General features: G+C 59.2%; 1 protein-coding gene across 1 annotated transcript; it reads right to left on the reverse strand.

Annotated features, from left to right (window-relative positions):
- Positions 1–1,048: 1,048 nt before the first annotated feature.
- Positions 1,049–16,446, reverse strand: Mlxipl (MLX interacting protein like). Its single transcript, XM_090324185.1, has 17 exons — positions 16,139–16,446; positions 13,145–13,251; positions 10,800–10,882; positions 10,139–10,228; positions 9,817–9,861; positions 9,474–9,675; positions 9,305–9,385; positions 5,715–5,887; positions 4,304–4,817; positions 4,128–4,192; positions 3,905–4,049; positions 3,706–3,818; positions 3,505–3,624; positions 3,297–3,424; positions 3,070–3,193; positions 1,848–1,977; positions 1,049–1,644 (listed from the first exon to the last, which is right to left on the reverse strand). The coding sequence occupies exons 1-17, from the start codon at positions 16,429–16,431 to the stop codon at positions 1,526–1,528; spliced, it is 2,532 nt and encodes an 843-aa protein (XP_090180311.1). The 5' UTR covers positions 16,432–16,446; the 3' UTR covers positions 1,049–1,525.
- Between the last annotated feature and the right edge of the window lie 4,308 nt (positions 16,447–20,754).

Raw genomic sequence — 20,754 nt, forward strand, 5'->3', positions numbered from 1 at the left:
ATCTTTTAAGGGCGTGACCTGACTGTTGAGCATCTCCTAAGGCAGAAAAAGGCTATTTGAATTTCCGGAGGGGCGGGGCCTGGCCGTTGATGGGCGGGGCTTTACTGCGTGAGCACTCGTGATAGGGGCGGGACCTAACCCTGGAGCGGACCTAGGGGGCGGGGCCAGGCCATGGACCAGCCCTGAGGGGCGGGGCCTGTTCGTTTGAACGCGGAGGGGCGTGGCCCAGCCGGTAGCGGCATCCTGGGGGCGGGGCTTGGTCCCAGTTGGACGCGGGGCAGCGTAGGCGGGGCTGGTGGTGAATTCAAGGCTTTCTTCCTGCGTCGCGGCATTGCCTCCGTGCACGCCGGCTCGACGGACGGGACTGGAAAGTTCTCGGGAAGCAAGAGGGCCTTCCCCGCCCTGGCCGCCGTGCCCGACGCGGGTCGAGGTCCACCGGGGAATGCAGTAAACCTACCTCCGGGTGCTGCGATGGCCCACTGCGTGCAAGGAGTAAAGATGCACCAGGGAAGTCGGTGGGAGCAGAAAGGGAAAGGGAGGAGCAGAAAGTCGGAGAGGAGATTTTAGTTTATGTTGGGGTAGTATCGGTGGATCAGACCCAGAACTCATACTAGGCAAGCGAGTGCTCTACCGCAGGGTCACATCTCCCTCCCCTAACAAGAATATTCACAAACACGTGCACAACGATTACAGATCCACAAGGGACCAGGCCCCGTGGCTTGTATCTATAATCCCAGCTACTCGGAAGGTAGACTGAGGAGGAAAATTTTGAGACCAACCCAGGGAAAATAAAGTTAGCGAGAGCCTATCCCAATAAGCCAAGCGCTGTAGTGACAGCCTGTAACCCCAGCCTTTCACGAGGTAGGATCCCCAGAGGACATTGTCTGGGCCAGAAGTTCACGGTCTGAAAAATACTGGAGCAAACAAGGCTGAGGTATGGGAGGTGTGGTTCAAGTGGTAGAACACCATTCTAGGCAGCATAGGCTAGGCTTCAGCGGTCACCCATTCTGTCTTCATCTCAGACGTGAGACACACTGACAGAGCAACATACTGTTTCTGCTTTTATTGTTCAAGAAATCTGTACAAAATACACACACACACACACACACACACACACACGATGCTTGGCTGCTCTAGCCACCCCTGCCCTTGTCTCTGAAAACATGAGACCTCTCTTTCCCCCACTCAGAGGAAACCACCCGTCTGCCCCCATGTCACCAGCACAGGAGCAGAGAGGGAGCCTCCTCCCTCCCCAGCGCAGGGCCCTGGGCAGGAAGGGCATTCCTTGGATGGCCTGGTTACATTCCTAGAGTCACAGTAGCTAAGGCCTTGGAGCTCGCTGTCGGGTGTGCCTTAGCCCCCTTTTGCTGAGTGGAAAATTGATTTCCAAAGATGGGATGTCAGTCACCCCAAGTTCAGTGGTGTCCCAGGGACAGGAACGCAGCTCTTGGATCTCCAGCAAAAGGGACTGGGCAGGCGCAGAGGGCCTGGGAGTTGTCCTTGGAGCTGGGCAGGCCAGCCAGGACTATAGTGGCCTGCCCAGGGTGCCCTCAGTGACCGCCTGTGTGGCTTGCTCAGGCATGCGGCTGGGGTCGGTCAGGATACTAGTGCACATGCTTAGCTGGCGGAGGGAGTTCAGCACAGCTGCAAAGAGACAAGAGACAGGGCTAAGGTGGAGGCTGGCATCAGGGAGCCATTCTAGCTGGCCACACGGTCAGCCCTTCCAGGACCCCATCTGCAGGCATCCTGGAAGCTGAGGACTGTCTAGGGAGCACGGTGGCATGGCCCCAAGCAGAACCCCCTGCCCTGCGCCTCCACACTGCAGGGCAGACAGGTGGTGGGCATACTTGGCCGGAGAGCTGGCAAGGAGCAGCACTGGTCCAGCCAGGCCAGCGAGGTCTGGCGGAGGCTGTGAAGGCTGGAAGTGGACACCATCCCGTTGAAGGATTCGAACAGCGGTCGGATGAGAATGCTGAACTGAGCCACAGTCAAGGAGCAGGCCCGAGGCTAAGACAATACCCTGCCAGCTGCATGCATGCCTGATCCAAACGAGGAAAGGAAGGGCCTGCCATTGTCTAACTTTGAACCCTAAAAACCCTACTGTGTCCCCCTCATCATGCCAAGGACTATCTACCTCTGGCCCTCAGCCCCTCCTCTTGGTCTTGGCAGTGCTCGTTCTACTCAGGATGGTCCCTCCTCCCTGGACTGCTTGCCATGGTGGTCGTCGGGTCTGGTGTTGCATGCCTCGAATGCCAGCTACTCAGGAGGCAGAGACAGGAAGGCCACAGCCTCAAAGCAGCCCAGGCAAATGCTTGGGACGCTCTCTAAAAACAAAAGCAGGGCTGGGAGTGTGGCCTAGTGGTGGTGTGTCACCTAGCATGCATGAAGCCCCGGGTTCAATTCCTCAGTACCACATAAACAAAAGTAGTACTACTCTGGCTCAAGTAGCAGAGCCCAGAACCTGAGTTCAAGACCCAGGACTGGCAAAGAAAAAAAAGAAAAAAGGACTGGGGGTATACACAAGTGACCCCAAGTTCAATACCCAGCAACCCAGGGGGGGAAAAAGTCCTTCCCGTTTCTATATCTCACCATTCTTGGGTGAGGGAGAGAAAGAGGGAGAGGGAGGGAGGGAGAGAGAATGTGTGGCGGGGTGCTTGGCTCATCCTCTCATCCTCTTGGTTGGTGCTCTACCACCTGTGCCACACACTTCACTCCCGGCTTTTTTTTTTTTTCTGGCTAGCTGGAGGTAAGTCTCTGAATGTGTCTGCCCAAATTGACTCTGAACTGTGGTCCCCAGATGCCAGCTTCTTGAGTACCGAGTCAGCCACCAGTGCCTGAATCTCGTGGGGTCTCCTGAGGGCTCCCCAGGTCTGGAGCCCTTGTCCCTCTCAGCTCCCAGCTCCTCACTGACTGATCCTGCAGGCCACAGCTTGGTGGCGGGGGGCAGATTAGCGCCCCTCCTGGCCCACAGAGGTGGGTCGGTGGCATCTGTGGCTTCAGGCACAGCTTGACCTGGCTGCAGTACCCATCCCTCGGTGGCCCCTAGGCCGCCGGCCCGAGTGAGGATACCACCCAGAACTTCCAGTTGTGCAGCGTGCGGGTGCGGACGTAGTCATCAAACAGGAGTCGCATGTGGTCAAAGCGCTGGCGTGTGATGGGCACCCCGGTGGCCGGCAGCTGCTGCTGGCACAAGCTGGGATGGGAGCGTCAGTGGGGGCCGGGAGCAGAGGGCAGCCTGCTCCAGGCCCCCACCCCCATGCTCCCCTCCCCCCTGCTCCCGCCCCCACCCTGCCTACCTGATGGCTGCATTGAGCTCCTCGATCTCGTCGCGGAGCTGCTGGGCTTCCTCCTGCATGGCTGCCCGCTCCTGCTGCAGGATGGAGATATATTCGGCCGTCTTCTGCAGCGTGGTGGCCTTGCTCACCTGCGGGAGCCTCGGGGTGGGCCTGGAGTCTGGCATGAGGGGGGTGGCGGGGGAGGGGCGCCGCGGGGCTGGGGGCTCACCTTGAGGCTGGGTTGGGCGCTCAGGGTGCTCACGAGCCCGTGCAGAGTGTCAAAGCCCAGCTTGATGTTGAAGCGCCGTTTCTGTTCTGCCGAGATGTGCGTGATCCTCCGGCTCTCGGTCTGGTGGACAGAAGGTGCGGGGTTAGGAGGATCCTGGAGGGCGGGGGGGGGGGGGGGGGACAGGCAGGGTGGAGGGCTCACCTTATTGTTGTCTTGCCGGCCCCTGCTTAGGATGGGTCCCGGGGGAGACACGCGGGCCCTCGGTGGCCGGGGTGCAGGGACGGGGTTGTCCTCTGACAGCTGCTGCTCACGGCCTGGGGCAGAGACAGACTTGTCCAGTTCCAGGCAAGCTCCCCCTTGCACACCCCATCCTACCATCCCCAAGGCCCTCTCTCTTTACCACTGGGAGCTGGGGGTGACAGCCGCTCTGTTTTGGGAACAATCAGGGACCCAGGAGGAGCCAGTGTGGCCAGGCAGGGCGGCCCGGGCGGTGCTGAGGCCAGCGGTGGGGAAAAGAAGGCATGAGGGAATTCAGGGCCTGGCTCCTGTTGGTGTGGAGAAGGGCAGAGAGTTGGGGAACAGGCCCTGGGCTGAGCCCCACCTCCCAACCTCCGCCATCTTACCGGGGAACCTGGGGATGGGCCCAGCCGAGTGGGCACTGGCGGCTCCAGGGTCTGCTCTGGCTTGGCTGTGCACACACAGAACACCCATCATGGCTTGCCAGCCCTGGCGCCCAAGCCCACCCTCCACCCTGGGCGCCCCAGCACAGGCCTCCTAGTTCCAGGGCCAGTTGTCTCACCTGCCCTGAGCAGCTGCGTGAGGCAGAGGTTGCTGGGGCTGGTGGTGGCAGAGGCCATGGTGGGGGGACTGACTCTGTGTCCCCTGGGGGAGGGGGTGGGGGGCTTGCCTCTGGGGTGCATGCTCTGGGACACTGTGAGGGGAGACCCAAAGGCAGACTCCGGGTAGGCCGAGGAGAGATGGTCTATGGGAAAGGGGGTGGGGCCCGGGCTGGGCTGTGCGGTGGGGAGGAAGGCTGGGGGAACAGGCGCTGGGGACACTTCCAGGGCAGGAGGGGCCGTGGGGTAGGGGAACCTGGCAGAGAAGACAGTCTCGTCTGGCACCATGGCTGGCGGTGGAGCCATGGCAGGGAAGGGGGCTGGGATGCAGGTGTCCAGGGGCCGCTTGGCAGGGCTGGGGTATGGAAGGATGGGAGAGGGTGGGGGAGGTGGTGGGGGCTTGCGCTCTTCAGGAAGGAGGAAGTCGGAGTTGAGAAAACCACTGGGGTTCACAGGGACAGGGCAGCTGCTTCGAGCCTAGTTAGGGGACAGAGAGACACTCAGCAGGGAGCTTGCAGCCGTGTCTCCATCCATCCATGAATCCGCCATTCCTCCATCCATTACCCAGTCACTGCTCACCAACCCAGCCCTTTGTATATACACCCACCATTCTTCCATGTTTTTATTCATCCATCCACCATCCATCTATCCATTCAGCCATCCATCCACTGTCTACCCAGTACATGACAAACTGCTTACCTACACACCAGCTGACCAGTCCATGGAACTATCTACAAATCCACCAACCAGCTACTCACCTGCCTATAGGTCCACATATAACTATACAGCTCATCTGTGCATGTGCTGAATCTGCATCCCAATCACTAACACGTCATCCATGTGTGCGCTCATGTGTTCATTGGACAATCATTTACCGGGGCACACTCAGAGACAAGAGTGAGCAAGCAGCCTCATAGCAAGGGACCTAGAGTGCTGTGCCATTTTCCCTCCTAACAGGCAGTAATGGTAATGCCTGGAAGTCCCATGGTGAATGACCGGAAAAGGGACCTGAGCTGGACATGGAGTTCTTGGGTCAACCGCTCCACTCCAATTTTCCTAAATAGATGCTCAGCTTCCTAGCTGTGTTTTCCTCCCCACTCCCACCCGGCTCACCCTCCATTCCTCTCTTCTGACCACACCCGTTCCTTGCCCCAAGGCCCAGAATCTGCCCTCCTCCAGGAGGCCGTCCTGCTGCCACCCAGCATCCCATGGTGCCCTGCTCCATCGTCTGGCCCCAGTTCGGTTCTTGGGCCTCCCTTTCCCTGCCCTTAGTGGCCTCTTGGATCTCTTGGTTGGCCAAACATGACACAGAGTGGCCGGAAGGGGCTGGGAGGGGGCCAGGCAGCTGGGGTGACCCGAACAAGGTGTGCTCACCTGCAGGCGATTTTGTCCTGCGAGCTGAGCCATGGCGGAGGGGGGTGGGGGGGCCACGTCTGGGCCCAGAATCCCACTGCTGAAGAGAGAGTCAGCCATGGGGCCGAAGCTGGGGGCCTCTGGGAAGTTGGAAGACATGGGCGTCTGCGGGGGACGGTAGTTGCTGAAGAAATCTGTAATTGGGACGAAGGGTGCAGCAGTTACGGCTGGGGCTGGGGGCTCCACAGGAGATTGTGAAATGGTCTTGTCTTGCTCAGGGGAAGCAGCAGCCAAGGCTAACAAGGACCTCAGAAAACAGCCTCCAATCCACCCTGGGCTCCAGGGTCCCTTTTCTGGCTCCTTCATTGGATCCTCTACAAAGGTGGGGCAGCATGAAGGGGGCTTGGGAGGGAAGAGGGTGGGGTGTAGGGAGGCACCCCAATGTGGCAGGAGGTCAAGGGTGAGTCATGGGGAGCTGGTCAGGAGGTCAGTGGGTCTGGGGCTCACGGGAAGAAGCCAGGCCGTGCTGTGGGAGCAGAGCCTGGCAGAGGGAAGGCGAGTGGGGCAACAGCCACAGACAAAGGGGCTCATCTGGGGATAGGGGAGGGGGAGTCTGAAGCGCTGGCGGCGAGGCACAGGGTGGCCAGATTGGAACGCAATGTTGTGTAAGTCTTGGGCTATTCTGGTTTTGGGAAGCAGCTGCCTGTGGCATAAACCACATCCCGGGCTGGGGCGCCGCTTGCCCACCCGCTCCCTTCCGGGCACCTTTCTCTGACCCTGAGCAGCCTGTGGTCTGCCCCGAGGCCTCTACTCCTGGCCAGGCCTGACTTCGCCACATTGGCACCCAGTTCCCTCCTGACCCTCAGCCAGGAGAGCCAGGAAGGCCCTTCCCTGCACAGCAAATGTATATGTGTGCACATGCATGTGTGATCTCCACAAAACACCCCCCCATCCCCGCGTCTGTCCCTCTATCTGTGGCGACCTCTATGTGTGCAAGCCCTGCCCAGTCTGTGTCTCCCAGCATCAGAAGGCTCTAACTGCCCTGGATTTACTGTGTGTGTGTGTGTGTGTGTGTGTGTGTGTGTGTGTGCCCTGCTCCCCATGGCTTGAGACCTGGGGCTTGACTCCCCTACCCTGCTCCTTCCTGCTGTCACCCCCGGGTGTGGGCAGGGGTCTGAGGTGGCAGGTCCATCACAGCTCTGAGCCCCCAGCCATCTGCTCATCCCCAGAGAAGCTTCTTCCCAGCCTCCCCTCAGCTCCAGCCCTGTCTCTATGAGGAAGGCCTCCAGTGGAAGTCCAGGCGCCCTGGTCCTCTGTGCCCACCCAGGACCCGCCTGCTCTGTGAACCCAAGCTGATCCCCCCCACCCCGCAGTCACTCTGAATGGAAAGGTCTTGTCAGGTACCACGCTGGAGGCTCATGCTGTAATCCAAGCCACTCAGACCATAGGACGATGAGGTCTGGTGACTGTGGTTCCAAGCCAGCCTGGGCTGAAAGAAATGTCTATCTTCAACGACTCAGCAAAGACAGAAATGGAGGTGTGGCTCAAAGGGTACAGAACCAGCCTTGACCCAAAAAAGCTAAACAAGAGTGTGAGCAGGCACCAGTACCAGCACCAAAAAACCTTCCCAGCGGTCTCAGTTTTGTCCAGAGCTCTGATGGGCACAGTGGCTCTTACCTGTCGTGGGGGTCTGTGTGCCGGGGTGGGGCAGCCGCCCTCCTTGGCTGATCTGCTCCCAGGGCACTGCCATCAACACTTCTGCCCCTGGCAGCCCCCACCCACTCAGAGCTGGGGCAGGGGTGAGGGTGGTTCCTCATTCCCTAGTCCTCACTCCATAGGCCTCTTGTATCTAGATTGACAGGCTTAGGACCCTATGGGGAAGAGACTGAGGGAGTGGCTGAAATGGAGCCTCTCCTCCAGTTAACTTCTTTCTGTCCCCTGGGCCTTCACTGGGACACACATACACCTGCATGCATACACACACACACACATGCACCACACGGCTCTGGAGCCTCCTAACACAGTCTTCAAGATCTATGGCTCAATGAAGAAAGCAACATGGAGGAAGAAGCCATGCGAAAACAAACGTTTGTCCCTACGAACTCGGGGTGCCAGCATCTCCAGGAGCATGCTTGGAGGGGTGTTAGGAGAGGAGGAGGCTAAACATTTATGATCTTCAAACATGTTTTTTGGGACAGGCCAGGAGCGTGGCCTAGTGGCCAGCATGCATGAAGCCCTGGGTTTAATTCCCAGAAAAAATACACAGAAAAAGCTGGAAGTGGTGCTGTGGCTCAAGTGCCAGAGTGCTAGCCTTGAGCAAAAAGTGTCCAAGGACAGGGTTCAGGCCCTGAGTTCAAGCCTCAGGACTGGCAAAAAAAAAAATGTTTTATGGGGCTGAGAGTGTGGCCTAGGGTGGCGGAGTGCTTGCCTAGCATGCATGAAGTCTGGATTCAATTCCTTGGTACCACATATACAGAAAAAGCCAGAAGTGGTACTGTGGCTCAACTGAGCTCTAGCCTTGAAAAAGTTCAAGGCCAGTTCTCAAGCCCTGAGTTCAAGGCCCAGGACTGGCACAAAAGTATTTTATGTAACCAGATGCCTAGGATTTTTTTTTTTTTTTTTTTGCCAGTCCTGGGCTTGAGCTCAGGGCCTGAGCACTGTCCTTGGACTCAAGGCTAGAGCTCTACCACTTGAGCCTCAGAACCACTTCCAGCTTTTTTCTATGTATGTGGTACCGAGGAATCGAACCCGGGTCTTCATGCATGCTAGGCAAGCACTTTAACCACTAGGCCAAACCCCCGGCCAGGATTCTCTTTAAAATAGTAGCAAGCCAAGAGCGGTGGCTCTCGCCTGTCATCCTAGCTACTCAGGAGGCTGAGATCTGAGGATCAAGGTTCAAAGCCAGCCTGGGCACAAAAAGACCTGAGAGGGGCCGGGAGTTTGGCCTAATGGTTAAAGTGCTTGCCTAGCATGCATGAAGACCCGGGTTCGATTCCTCAGTACCACATACATAGAAAAAAGCCAGAAGTGGTGCTGAGGCTCAATTGGTAGAGCTCTAGCCTTGAGAAAGTCCAAGGACAGTGCTGAGGCCCTGAGCTCAAGCCCAGGACTGGCAAAAAAACCCCAAAAACAAAAACAAAAGGACCTGAGACTCTTATCTCCAGTTAATCGCTAGAAAATGGGAAGTGGGGCTTGGCGCCCAGGCTCAGAGTTCAAGTCCCATGACCCCTCCCCCAAAAGAAGAAAAAGCTGGAAGTGGAGGCATGGCTCAAGTGCTAGAGTGAAAAAGGTGAGGGGCAGCACCCAGTCTCTGAATTCAAGCTCCAGTACCACCCAAAAAGGGATTTTTTTTCCTTTTTTTGGTAAATAACGGACCCAAACCAATCAAGTCCCTCTCTCCCTTGAGAGATTCCCACATTTGCTGCTGTCCTGCGAGCCCCGGGTCCCCTGGTCCTCTGTTCTACCTGGCTCTCTCCTGACTGAAGGCCAAACCATCCGTATCCATCTGGCCAAACTGGGGACAGAAAGACCCCTCAGGAAAGTCGGGGGAGAGCCTGGCCAGGCCAGGGTGGCGTGGCCCGGCCTGTCCGCTCTAGGAAGGGCGGCCTCACCCGAGCTGTCCACGAAGTCATCCAGGCTGGGCTGCAGCGGCGTCAGGTCCGGCTGGATCATGTCAGCATTGCCAGTGTAGGCTGGGGAAGAGCGGGCTGGCTGTCAGGAGCCGCCGGCCGCGGGGCGCCCACCCCCCCTGCCCGGGGTGGACGGCGGCGGGCGCCCCACCGTCTTCGGGAGGCAGCTGCAGGGGCGAGGGGCTGGGCTGCGTCATGGTGAAGAGCGTGTCCGAGATGTCAGACAAGAAGCAGTCGAGGTCCAGCAGCTGCCGCCCCGCGGGCTCCTCCTCGGGGCCCCCCAGCAGCACGGGCACCACGCTGGAGAAGATCTGCTCGCACCATCGCTCTGGCGGCGGCCACCCCGCTTCCGCCTGGGGAGACCGACGGGGTCGCTGCCCGGCCCTCCGCACCCCGGGACACCCCGCCCCGCCCTGGCTGGGGGGGGCTGTGCCTCGGGGTCTTTCCACGGCTCCCCTGCGCCCCACCTTCGCCCTGATTGCACAGACACCCACCTGCTTGGGGGCCAGGAGATCCCCTTCCCTGCTGGACTTACGGAGCTGCCGGGACAGAGTTAGAGGCTGGATGCCCTTCCGCCAGTCCTGCCCGCCCCCCACGGCACCCCATTTCACCCAACCCCCCACCCCCAGCTCCAGAAGAGCTAGGCAGACTGCAGGGGCAGCCGGTGGCCACGCCGTGGCGCTGCCGGGCGGGACTCAATGGAAGGCCCGAGGGGGCGGGCTGGGCCGGGCTCGGCAAGGCCCTTCCGAGCCCTGGCGGCCCGGCCGCGGGGAGCAGCTGGGGGGCAGCTGGGGGCTCCCCTGGGCGCCCACTGACCCGCTTCTTGTAGTAGATGCGCCACTTGTGATACTCGCGCATCACCACCTCGATGCGGCGCTTCCAGTAATTCCCTTCCAGGACGACGGCCTAGGGTGCGGAGGGGGCGGGGCTCAGCGGGGCGTGGCCGAGCTCGGAGGGGCGTGACCGGACTCGGCGGGGCGGGGCTCAGCGGGGTGGGGCGGGGCGGCGGCTCAGCGGGGCGGGGCTGACCTCGGAGGGGCGTGGCTGAGTTCGGCGGGGCCGGGCTGGGAGGGGCGTGGCCGGGCTCAGCGGGGCGGGGCTCAGCGGGGCGGGGCCGGGTTCGGAGGGGCGTGACCAAGCTCAGCGGGGTGGGGCTCGGCGGGGCGGGGCTGGGAAGGGCGTGGCTCAGCGGGGCGGGGCCGGGCTGGGCTCGGCAGGGCGGGGCTCGGCGGGGCGGGGCCAAGTTGGGAGGGGGCGTGGCCTGGTTCAGCGGGGCGGGGCTCAGCGGGGGTGGGGCGGGGCCGGGCTCCGCCCCTCCCCTCCTCTATCTCACCCGCCTCTCCTCCGCCCTCCCCTTCCCCCCTCCCTTCCCCCTCCTCCCCCACGGTCTGGGACCATGCATCCTGCTGAGCCCTCCCCCTCCCACCTGTGGCACTGAGACAGGCACTGGGTGGGCGACTCGGCCCTGTCTCCCTACCTCTGGCTTCCGGTGCTCGTCGGCCTCGGGCCCCTGCAGGGGAGTCACGAAGCCACACACTGGGCTCTTCCTTCGCTCAACATCTGAGGGAAGGGAGCCAGGTCAGCGCCCCCGACCTCAGCAGCGCCTTGTGGAGGTGGGGACTCAAGCCTGTGAATCTAGCCTGCCTGGCTCTCTTGTTTTCTTGAATCAGAGTCTCACTATCCAGCCTAAATGGGCCGGTGATCCTCGTGCCCCAGTCTCCCCAGTGCAGCGATTACAGCACTACCACACTGGGCCTGCTCGGGCCTGCTTGGGCCACCTCCGGCCTGCTCCGGCCACCTCCGGCCTGCTCCGGCCACTTCCGGCCAGCTCCGGCCACCCCCGGCCTGCTCCGGCCACCTCCGGCCACCTCCGGCCAGCTCTGGCCACCTCCGGCCTGCTCGGGCCACCTCCGGCCTGCTCCGGCCAGCTCCGGCCACCTCCGGCCTGCTCCGGGCTGCTCCGGCCCTCACCTTCCCACCATGCCCTCCTGTGTATCCAGGGAGGGCCCATCTCAGAGAGATGGCTGGATCCACCCCACCTGCAGCCTCTCATCTTTTGGTGTCTACACCCCAAGTTTGTTACTGAATCCCAGGACCCAGCCCACTCACTCACTTTTTTTTTTTTTTTTTTTCCAGTCCTGGGCCTTGAGCACACTCCTTGGGCTTTCTCAAGGCTAGAGCGCTACCATTTGAGCCACAGCACCACTTCCAGCATTTTGTGTGTATGTGGTATCGAAGAATTGAACCCAGTGCTTTGTGCATGCTAGGCAAGCAGTCTACCACTAGGCTACACTCCCAGCCCCCTACCCCTTTTTATCTGATGCTTGTACTGGGCTTAAACTCAGGGCCTTCTACTGGAGCTGGCTTTAACAGCAAAAGGTCCTTGCAGGCCATGGCTGTGCCTTAGCAGGGACAGATGCTGGGATGGGGCAGAGGGCTAAACTGGGGTGATTTATTTCCCACTGAGATAAGAGCAAACAAAGCAGGAGATAATGGGGGACTTTGAAGGTCCTTTTCCCTGGGGAAGGACCTAGCAGAGTGGTGAGCTCCTGCTTTCTCCAGACCACCTTCAAACCCTTGGTGATGGGGAGGGGGCATTCCTAACTTCTTTGTGTGCTGCAACTCAGGCTTGAACCCAGAGCTTCTGGATCTGACTTGGATTTCTTTTTTTTTTAACTCAAGGTTGGAGCTCAGCCACTTGAGCCACAGCTCCACTTCTCATTTTTTGCTGACTTTTCTGCCTTGATTGGCATCAAACCATGAACCTCAGATCTCCGTTCATAAGAATCCATTAACCTGGAAAGTCACTTTTGGGGGGGTGGGGATGAGGAGGCCTTAAAAGAGATGGTGGAGGAAAATGGCTGCTGGAAACCAGCCTGGGATGGAGTGCATAGCGGGAAGAGCTGAGCCCAACAGGGGCCTCGCTAACCCTAGGCTGGGCCGAGTCCCCTGAGGTGTCCCCAAAGGAAGGAGTGTGGCCTCTTTATCACTGATGGAGTGCCTCCTTCGCTCGCCATGAAAGGCCTCATCTGATCCGAAACCAAATGGTTCCGAGAGGTTGGGCAGCTCGCCTGAACTCACCAGCCAACATGATACATCTGGCACACAGAGATAAAGGGGACCTGGGCTTCTCCCACACACGCCCCCCCCCCCTCCGACTGGGAATAAACACAGGTGGTAGACAAGAAATCTACTGTTGGGCTCCATTCCACCCCCCTCCTGACACTGGGCCTCCAGATCTTCTTCATGGAAGGCTGGTGGAGACCCACACACCACTTTCCTCAGTTTCCCCATGTACAAAGTGATGCAAGCAAATGGGTCGCCACTGACTCACGCCTGTTATCCCAGCCACTCAGGAGGCTGAGGTCTGAGGTTGCCGTCGGAAGCTAGACTAGGTAGGAAAGTTCATGAGACTTCTCTCCAGTTAACCAGCAAAAACCCAGAAGCGGAGCCATGGCTCCAATTCGTAAAGCACCAGCCTTGCGTGACAAAGCGGAGGACAGCGCCCAGGGCCTGAGTTTGAGCCTCAGTATTGTCTCCCCCCCCCAAAAAAAGTGGTGTAATCAACCAGAGGGTGTCTAATGCCCCATTCACCCTGTCACTTGGGGCACCTGTCTACACATGGGGTGCAGAATGGGCTATGAACTGGTTCTCAAGTCCCAGCTGCTTCCAACAGAGGGGTGTCCTCTGCTGGCGACCCACAGAATTGCAGACACACCCGTCGCACACTTTCCCCAGACCTTCCAGAATCTTATTGGCATGGTCGTGAATCTCCTGGGGATCGCTGGCCGGGTCCCCGTGGTCCCCACGGTCCCCACTCACACTGGATGTACCAGGCTCTCCAGATGGCGTTGTTCAGCCGTATCTTCTCCCTGCACAGCAACTTGAGGCCTTTGAAGTTCTTCCACTTGGGGGAGACCAGCTTGCCGCTGTTGGGGGAGAGGAAAAATCAGGTAATGGTCCTGGAGGGCTCCTCACGCAAGAAATGTTCACTCGTGGCCTGCATCAGAGGAGCCCCCACCCCGAGTTCTGTCCCTCCCCTCCCCCACCTGGAGGCAGACCTCCCCTTCAGAAGGCAGACTTGCCCCTCAGACCTCCCTGCTGCGTTCTCTGAGCCCTGTGCATTAGCCTTTGCCTGGGAGAACCCCAGCCAGATAGCACTTGATCCTCCGCTGTGGCTTCAGAGCAGCCTTGGGCAGTGGCCTCACGGCTGTTGCACCTGTAATAGGCCAGCGGGGGTCTTCAGGCCCATTTCTTACTTTGCCTGACTTTCGTGGTCAGGCAAGATGGTGCATGCCTGTAATCCCTGCTACTCAGGAGGTAGAGACAGGAGCACAGGTTTAAAAAGATTAAAAAAAAGTGCAACCCCATCGGAAGGCAAACTCAAAGCAAAAGTGTGGAAACAGTGGCTCTAGCTAATGGTAGACCACTTGCCTAGCAAGTAAGAGATCGTGAGCTCAAATCAATACATAAAAAGAGAAAAGGGCATGTTCAAGGTCACACAGCAAGGGCGCAGGCAGGACTTGTGACTTTTGTTCTCTGTTAGGCTCTCTGGTCCCTTTAATCTGAGAGGGCTGTGGACCCCACTGGAGAGTGGGCCATTCTCCCAGGGTCATGGGAGGGTGACCAAAGACGTCAGCAGAGTGGTGGCTGAGTCTGTGTCTAGAGGCGAGGCTGCACACAGGAGACTCCGGGCCCTCACTGGGCAGAACAGGCCTGGCAAGGCTGACCAGATGCATGGGGGGTCAGACCTCTGCCCATCCTCTCTCCCCTTTCCTCCTCACGGTTTACAACACTTCTGCCCACACCAGAGCTTTCTAGAAAGCTAGACCTGCTCTCTGTGCGTCCAGGAGTGAGGAGGGGGTGAGGTAGGACTGACGCTTCAGCTCCCCTCCCAGAGGCCCCTTGGGGGGGCACTAGGTCTCTTGTCCTCACTGGTCTCCAGGTTCCTCTGTTTTTTTGGGGGGGATTGCCTGCGGTGGGTGGGGGCACCACCACTGCAGAGGAACACAGGCCTGGTGACCAATAGGGTCCATACACAGGTGTCCTATGCTGGTGGCCCCGCCCCCAAGCTTAGACAAACACCATCTGTCCAGTAAGGAGGGGAGGGGGACCTCTGACCCCTCTGGAGCCAGCTTTCCTTGTGGCACCTAAGAGGGACTCTGGATTTGCCGCCCTTGCCTGTATCCCAGCAACCTCCCGGCGTCTCAGCCTCAGCCCCAGCCAGCCGGCCTCCCTCCCCGTCTCCCTGGGGAGGTGCACTGCCCTGACCCGGCTTTAGGACCATACACTGGCAACAGGGAAAGGATGTGATTGGTTGGAGGCTGGGGAGGGGCCCCACCGGCCTCAAAGAGCCTAAGCCAAAGTTCAAGCACCGATTGTGACCACAGAGGGGGGGAATAAAATCACAGAATTTTAGGCCAAACTTTTTCTTTTCCTCCTCCTGGACAGGGTCTTGCTGAATAGCCCCAGACTCGAGATCCTCCCAGGTGCTGGGATTCCAGGTGGGGACAGACGTGGGCATCTAATGGGTCCTGGCTCACCCGTCCTCCTACGCCACCGGGGAGCCAGCAAACCCTCCCCCCGGAGCCAAGGAACACGGGCTGCTAGAAAGTCCTCCCCGATCCACACGACGGAAGTCGGCCAGCACAACCGCTCCCCGTCTGAAGTCGGGGCGGGGGTCGGTTTGCTCGAGACCCCGCCCCGGTCCTCGCGCAGAGCCGCACCGGCGGGGTCTCACGTTCGGTGCCCCGGCCCCCGCCATGGGGCTACGACGGCCTCCAGCCAGCCGTCTTGGGGCCGTCCTGGCCCTCTCCCACGCCTGCCTCCCGGACGTCTCCTCCCACGGGGCGCGCGGGCCAGGGCGGGAGGCGGAGTGGGAGGGACACGGGGGGACCCGGAGGAGGGGCGCACCCCGTGTTCCCAGGCCGTCCCGTGATGGGGGAGGAAGGGATGGGAATTTGAACCTCACACCAGTCAGGCGCCCGGGACGGACGACCGGGTTGCAACACGACCTGGGCCCGAGGCCAGAACGTGTGAGCCAAGGTTACTTCGCCTACAGCCCGCGGGGTCCGGGGCTCGCCACGCCGCCCGCGCCCCGCTGCGCGCCCCGAGCCCCGCCGGCCGGGCCGCAGGTGCCACCGCTTCTCGGAAGGGGAGGAGGCGTGGCCAGGCCAGAAACGGATTTACCGGCGCTTCGCGAAGATCAAAGCCGGCCGATCCCCCGCCTCGCTGCGGCCTTCGGTTGATAATTTATCCCGGCCCCTCTGCTCCCAGGAACTTTGCTCCGGGGCACGGGGCCAGGACCCGGGTTCGCGCCCTCCTCGGGGACACGGGCGCGGCCCGCGCTCTGCGCCCGGCGCCCGGCGCCCGGCGCCCGGCGGGGTCCCCGGCCTCCACCCCCCCCCCCCCGGCCTCGCCCGCCGAGCTCCGCGGGCAGCGCCTGTCTGGGGGCGCCCCCGCCGCTCCCCTCGAGTCAGCGGGCCGAGAAGCCGAGTCCCCGCCACGTGGGCTCTGAACTGGGGCGCCCAAGGGCGTGCGGGTTCTGCAGGAGGCAGGGCCCTGGGCAGGGGCTGCAGGAGAGGGAATCGGAGTCCGGAGCGGAGGGTGGGGATCAGCAGCCGTGACTTAGGCTCTTGGGGTGCGGGGACCCCTGGCACTTCTTCGGGGACCGAGGAACCAAGCCAGGAAGGGACCCTAGGGGCCTTCGAGGGTCGGGGCGGCGGCGGGAAGGGGTTCGGGGGCTCCGGGCTGGAGGAGGGCGCCGCAGCCGGGGCCCGGGCTCTGGAGGGGCGTCGAGCTCCAAGCCGCCCTCACCTGTAGGCCAGGCTCATGCACTCGAAGAGGCGCGTAAGGGTGGGGTCGATGCTGCGCGGCCCGAAGTCGGCGACCCCCGCGGGCCCCTCCTGGTCTCGCCGCCGGGTCAGCGAGTCGCTGTGCGGCGACGACACCATGAAGTGTCCGCTGTGGATGACCTGCGATCGGAGCAGACCGCCCGCGCTGCGCCGGGGATTCGGGTCCTCCGAGTCTGTGTCCGAGTCCGAGTCCGGGCTGGGGACGACCCGGGGGACCTGTGAGCCCGAGGCCAGACCTGAGAGCGCCCGGGCCATGGCCGCCGCCGCCGCCGCCGCCGCCGCGCCCGCACGCCGCACCGCAGCCGCCCCAGCTGCTGGACGGCCAACACTGCCCGCTCGCCCTAATTAGCATAGCCACGCCCCCTCCCCGGATTGGCTGGTGTCTGCGTGGGCGTGGCCTGCAGCCCCTAGGAGACGACGTCGCGCACGGGCCCGCATTAGCATATTCAATGAGCCCGAGGGTCTGCGCCCTCAGTCCTCCCAACAGGGCAGCGGCTTGAGTTCCCCGTGGGCAGCTCGGCCTTATTTACATAGCCACGCCCCCGGGATTGCATGCTATGGAAGTGGGCGGCGCCGGGGCCACGCTAGCGTAATTGGTGAGCCTGGTGGGAGCAAAGGGCCGCCAGCTCCCCCCCGGGCTCCCCCCGGGCTCCCACCGCGTTCCTCGACGGGCGGGCGGGCGCTGTGCCTGGGCGGTGCCCGGGGGTGGTGAGTAAGGAGCGCACCTCCTGACCTGCCCTGTCTGCCTTCCTCGATCGCAGGGCGGAGGCCTGGGCAGTGGACAGGCCATGCTGGCCCAAGCTGGGCGAGTGAGGTTATGGTGCGGTCCATAGCCTCAGGGTGGCTCCGGGTGGGGACGTGGGGCGTCCAGGGACTCTGCGCGTGTGTGCGCGTGTGCGCGTGCGCGCGTGGGTGACCGCTCCCTCGGCTTTGCTCTTTTTTCTGCTCAAGGCTGGTGCGCTGCCCCTGGAGCTGCAGCTCCACTTCCGCCTCTCTGTTAGTTAATTGGAGATCAGTATCTCAAGGACTTTCTTTCCTGCTTGGGCTGACTTCACACCTGGATCCTCAGACCTCACTGCCCTGAGTGTGGGTGGAGGGTGACAGCTCGGTGCCACCACTACCTGGCTTCACTGGGGCTTCCCCCCCTCCCCCCACCCCATCCCTGGGCCAGGAACTCAGGACCTGGGTACTTCCTTTCAACACTTTTGCCCAAGGTTAGGGCTCTGCCGCTTGAGCCACAGCACCATTTTTGGCATTTGCTGCATATGTGATCCCGAGCAATCGAACCCAGGACTTCATGCATGCCAGGCAAGGACTCTATCACTAGGCCACACTCCTGGCCCTTCACTGAAGCTTTTAGCAGTCCTCGGAGTCATACACAATCAGAACACCCCAAACATCTCACGTTTGGGACTAATTTTCAAACTTCCACTGTGTCTGGTAGGGGAGGGGACAGATAGACGTAAAAGTGAACTTTCTTTGGCTTGGCCTACTGTGGTCACCTGAGGAAAATGGGCAAGATGACACTGGCAGAGTCCAGAGGGTTCCTCCCCCCAAAAAAGGAAGAAGAGAGACTGGAGCTGTGCCTCATAGTATAGTATCGGCCTAGCAAGATTCAAAATAGAAATACAAACAAAAAGACTGGGTTCGGTGGCTCATGCCTATAACCCCAGCTACTACAGAGACTGAGATAGCAAGGAGAGCCCAAGGCAAAAAAAAAAAAAGTGAGATCCAGTAAGTTGGAGGGGTTGTGTTTACTTGTCTTTCCCATGACTTGAGGGGCTGCAGGAAGAAAGATGAAGAGTCTGAGACTGGTCATGGGAAAAGCACAATATACTACCTAAAAATAACTAAAAAGCAGCCAGGCGCTGGTGGCTCACGCCTGTAATCCTAGCTACTCAGGAGGCTGAGATCTGTGGATCGGTATTCAAAGCCAGCCGAGGCAGGAAAGTCTGTGAGACGCTTCTCTCCAATTAACCACCAGAAAACCAGAAGTGGGAGCCAGGAGTTTGGCCTAGTGGTAGAGTGCTTGCCTAGCATGTGCACAGACCAGGTTTGATTCCTCAATACCACATACATAGAAAAAGCCAGAAGTGGTGCTATGGCTCAAGTGGTAGAGCTCTAGCCTTGAGAAAACCCAAGGACAGTGCTCAGGCCCTGAGCTCAAGCCCAGGACTGCCCCTTCCCCCCAAAAAAGGAAAAGAAAATCAAGAGTGGTGCTGCAGCTCAAGTGGTAGAGCACTAGCCCTGAGCACAAAGGCGGCTCAGAGTTAGCACCCAGGCCCTGAGTTCAAGCCTCACAACAACAACAAAAAAAAGGCTGAGGGCATGGTTCTAGTGGTAGAGCATCTGCCCAGCGAGCAGAAGGCCTTGAATTCAAACCCCTATATGGGAGCAGGGCAGGCCTATCCTGGTCTCCTTGTTGCTACTTAGGAGGGGCTTAGCCTCATTTCAGAAAGACGGAAACAATGGACTTTGGGGTCTTCAGCACAGAGATTGACATGGACCTTGCCCACCCTTTCCGTGATGTCTGAACTGCCTCACGCAAGGATTCAGCTCTAGACTTTGCTGTTGGTACCAGGAGGGAGTTTTGTCCTTCGTCCCTTCCACTGCCACCTCTCCTGTATGGCCCCCTGAGACCTGGCAACTCTAAATCCCCACAGCGTCTCTTGGTGACAGGGCACAGTCTTGCCAGGATGGCAGCACAGGCCCAGGCCAGCCCAGCAGTGAGCCTCACCTCTCACCTTCTTCTCCTCTTTCCCCTTTGTCCTGTAGTTACCCTCGGCCCAGCGTTCACAACCCCACAGACAAACAAGCACGCTTCCCAGCCAGGTCGTGACTCGGGTGCAAAGACCTGGCCTGCCCCGGGCCACCCTGCACCCTGCTGTCCCTGCCACCAGGATCCTCTCCCCAAATGGTTCCTTCTCACTAAGAAAGCTCATCCATCGTTGAAGTACCTCCGTGGACAGCTTTTCTTTTGTGTCAGTGCTTGAACTTGAACTCATGGTCTCAAGCTCTCACTTGATTTGTTTATTCAAGGCTGGTGTTCTACCTCTTGAGCTGTCCTGCCCCTTCCAGGTGATTTTTTTTTTCCTTCCTAAGTAGAGATCAGGATCTATCAGAATTGTCTGCCCTGGCTGCCTTCGAACTGAAATCTTCCCATCTCAGCCTCCTGAGCAGCTGGGCTAGCAGGCATAACCCCCCCGAGCCTGGCTCTGACAGCATTTTTGGCTTTATTGTTGGGGTGCAAGCACTCTACCGCGGAGCCTCACCCCATCCCACCCCAGGTAGCTTCCTCGCCTTCTCCAGGTTAGAATGGGCCTCTTGGCAGCCCTGTACAGGCATCGCCATTGCCTTCTTCTCCAAAGCAGCCCGTGGTGCATGGCCTCTCTCTCTCACTAGAGGGCAAACATCTCAGAAGGAAAAACGCAGTGTGTCTCAAAGCCCACACCCCCTCAATGGCAGGCGAGTGAGTGGGTGTTTGAGGGTTTATATCACATCTAACTACAACATGAAATAATACGATATACATAATGCACCCATCTGTGGACGCATCCATCCACTGTTTTTCCATATAGCCATCATCTAGCCATCCTGTCTTCCTTCTTGCCTTCCTTCCTTCCTTCCATCCTCTATCCATCCACCCATCCTTCCTTCACCCGTGCAGGCACACATTGTACACACACATTTATGCTTAGAGAAGAATTTGCTCTGTCCTGGCATCGTGGTAATTCCAGTACTTGAGGAGCTTGAGGAGTCTGACTTTGAGGAGAGTATGGACTACACAGGGAGATGCTGTCTTTTTAAAAAACAAAAACAGGGCCGGGAGTTTGGCCTAGTGGTTAAAGTGCTTGCCTAGCATGCACGAAGACCCGGGTTCGATTCCTCGGTACCACATACATAGAAAAAAGCCAGAAGTGGTGCTGAGGCCTTGAGAAAGTCCAAGGACAGTGCTCAGGCCCTGAGCTCAAGCCCAGGACTGGAAAAAAAAAAAAAAAAACAAAAAGCAAAAACAAAAACAAAACGACATTGCTGCTCTCTGTCCTATTTAGTCAATATTATTTTCCCCAAGGTGATCCAAGGTATAACATTATATATCTCATGAAATCAAGGATTCAATGTGCAAAGTATGTGTTTTTCTAATGCGTATTAAAGAATACAACTTTAAAAAAGTACATCGCATGTATCGATCTCAGGGATAAGTATTTAACTTTTTTTTTTCTTTTGCCAGTCCTGGGCCTTGAACTCAGGGCCTGGGCACTGTCCCTGAGCTTCTTTTGCTCAAGGCTAGCATTCTACCACTTGAGCCACAGTGCCACTTCTGGCTCTTTCTGTGTCTGAAATACTGAGAAATGGAACCCAGGGCTTCATGGATGCTAGGCAAGTACTTTACCACTAAGCCACCTTCCCAGCCCAGTATTTAATGCTTTTTTAGGTACACAGATCCTAAGTGACTGGTGGGAATATATAACTTTTGCAAAAGTCAAAAAACTTAGAAGAGCACTTACTTTTGATATTCACAGAGATGGAAAGCAAATCAGTAAGTTGGATGCCGGTGGCTACCACCTGTCTTCCTAG

Source organism: Megascapheus bottae, chromosome 34 (genome assembly GCF_031878675.1).
Source record: "Megascapheus bottae isolate mThoBot1 chromosome 34, mThoBot2.hap1, whole genome shotgun sequence".
Classification (NCBI taxonomy): domain Eukaryota; kingdom Metazoa; phylum Chordata; class Mammalia; order Rodentia; family Geomyidae; genus Megascapheus; species Megascapheus bottae.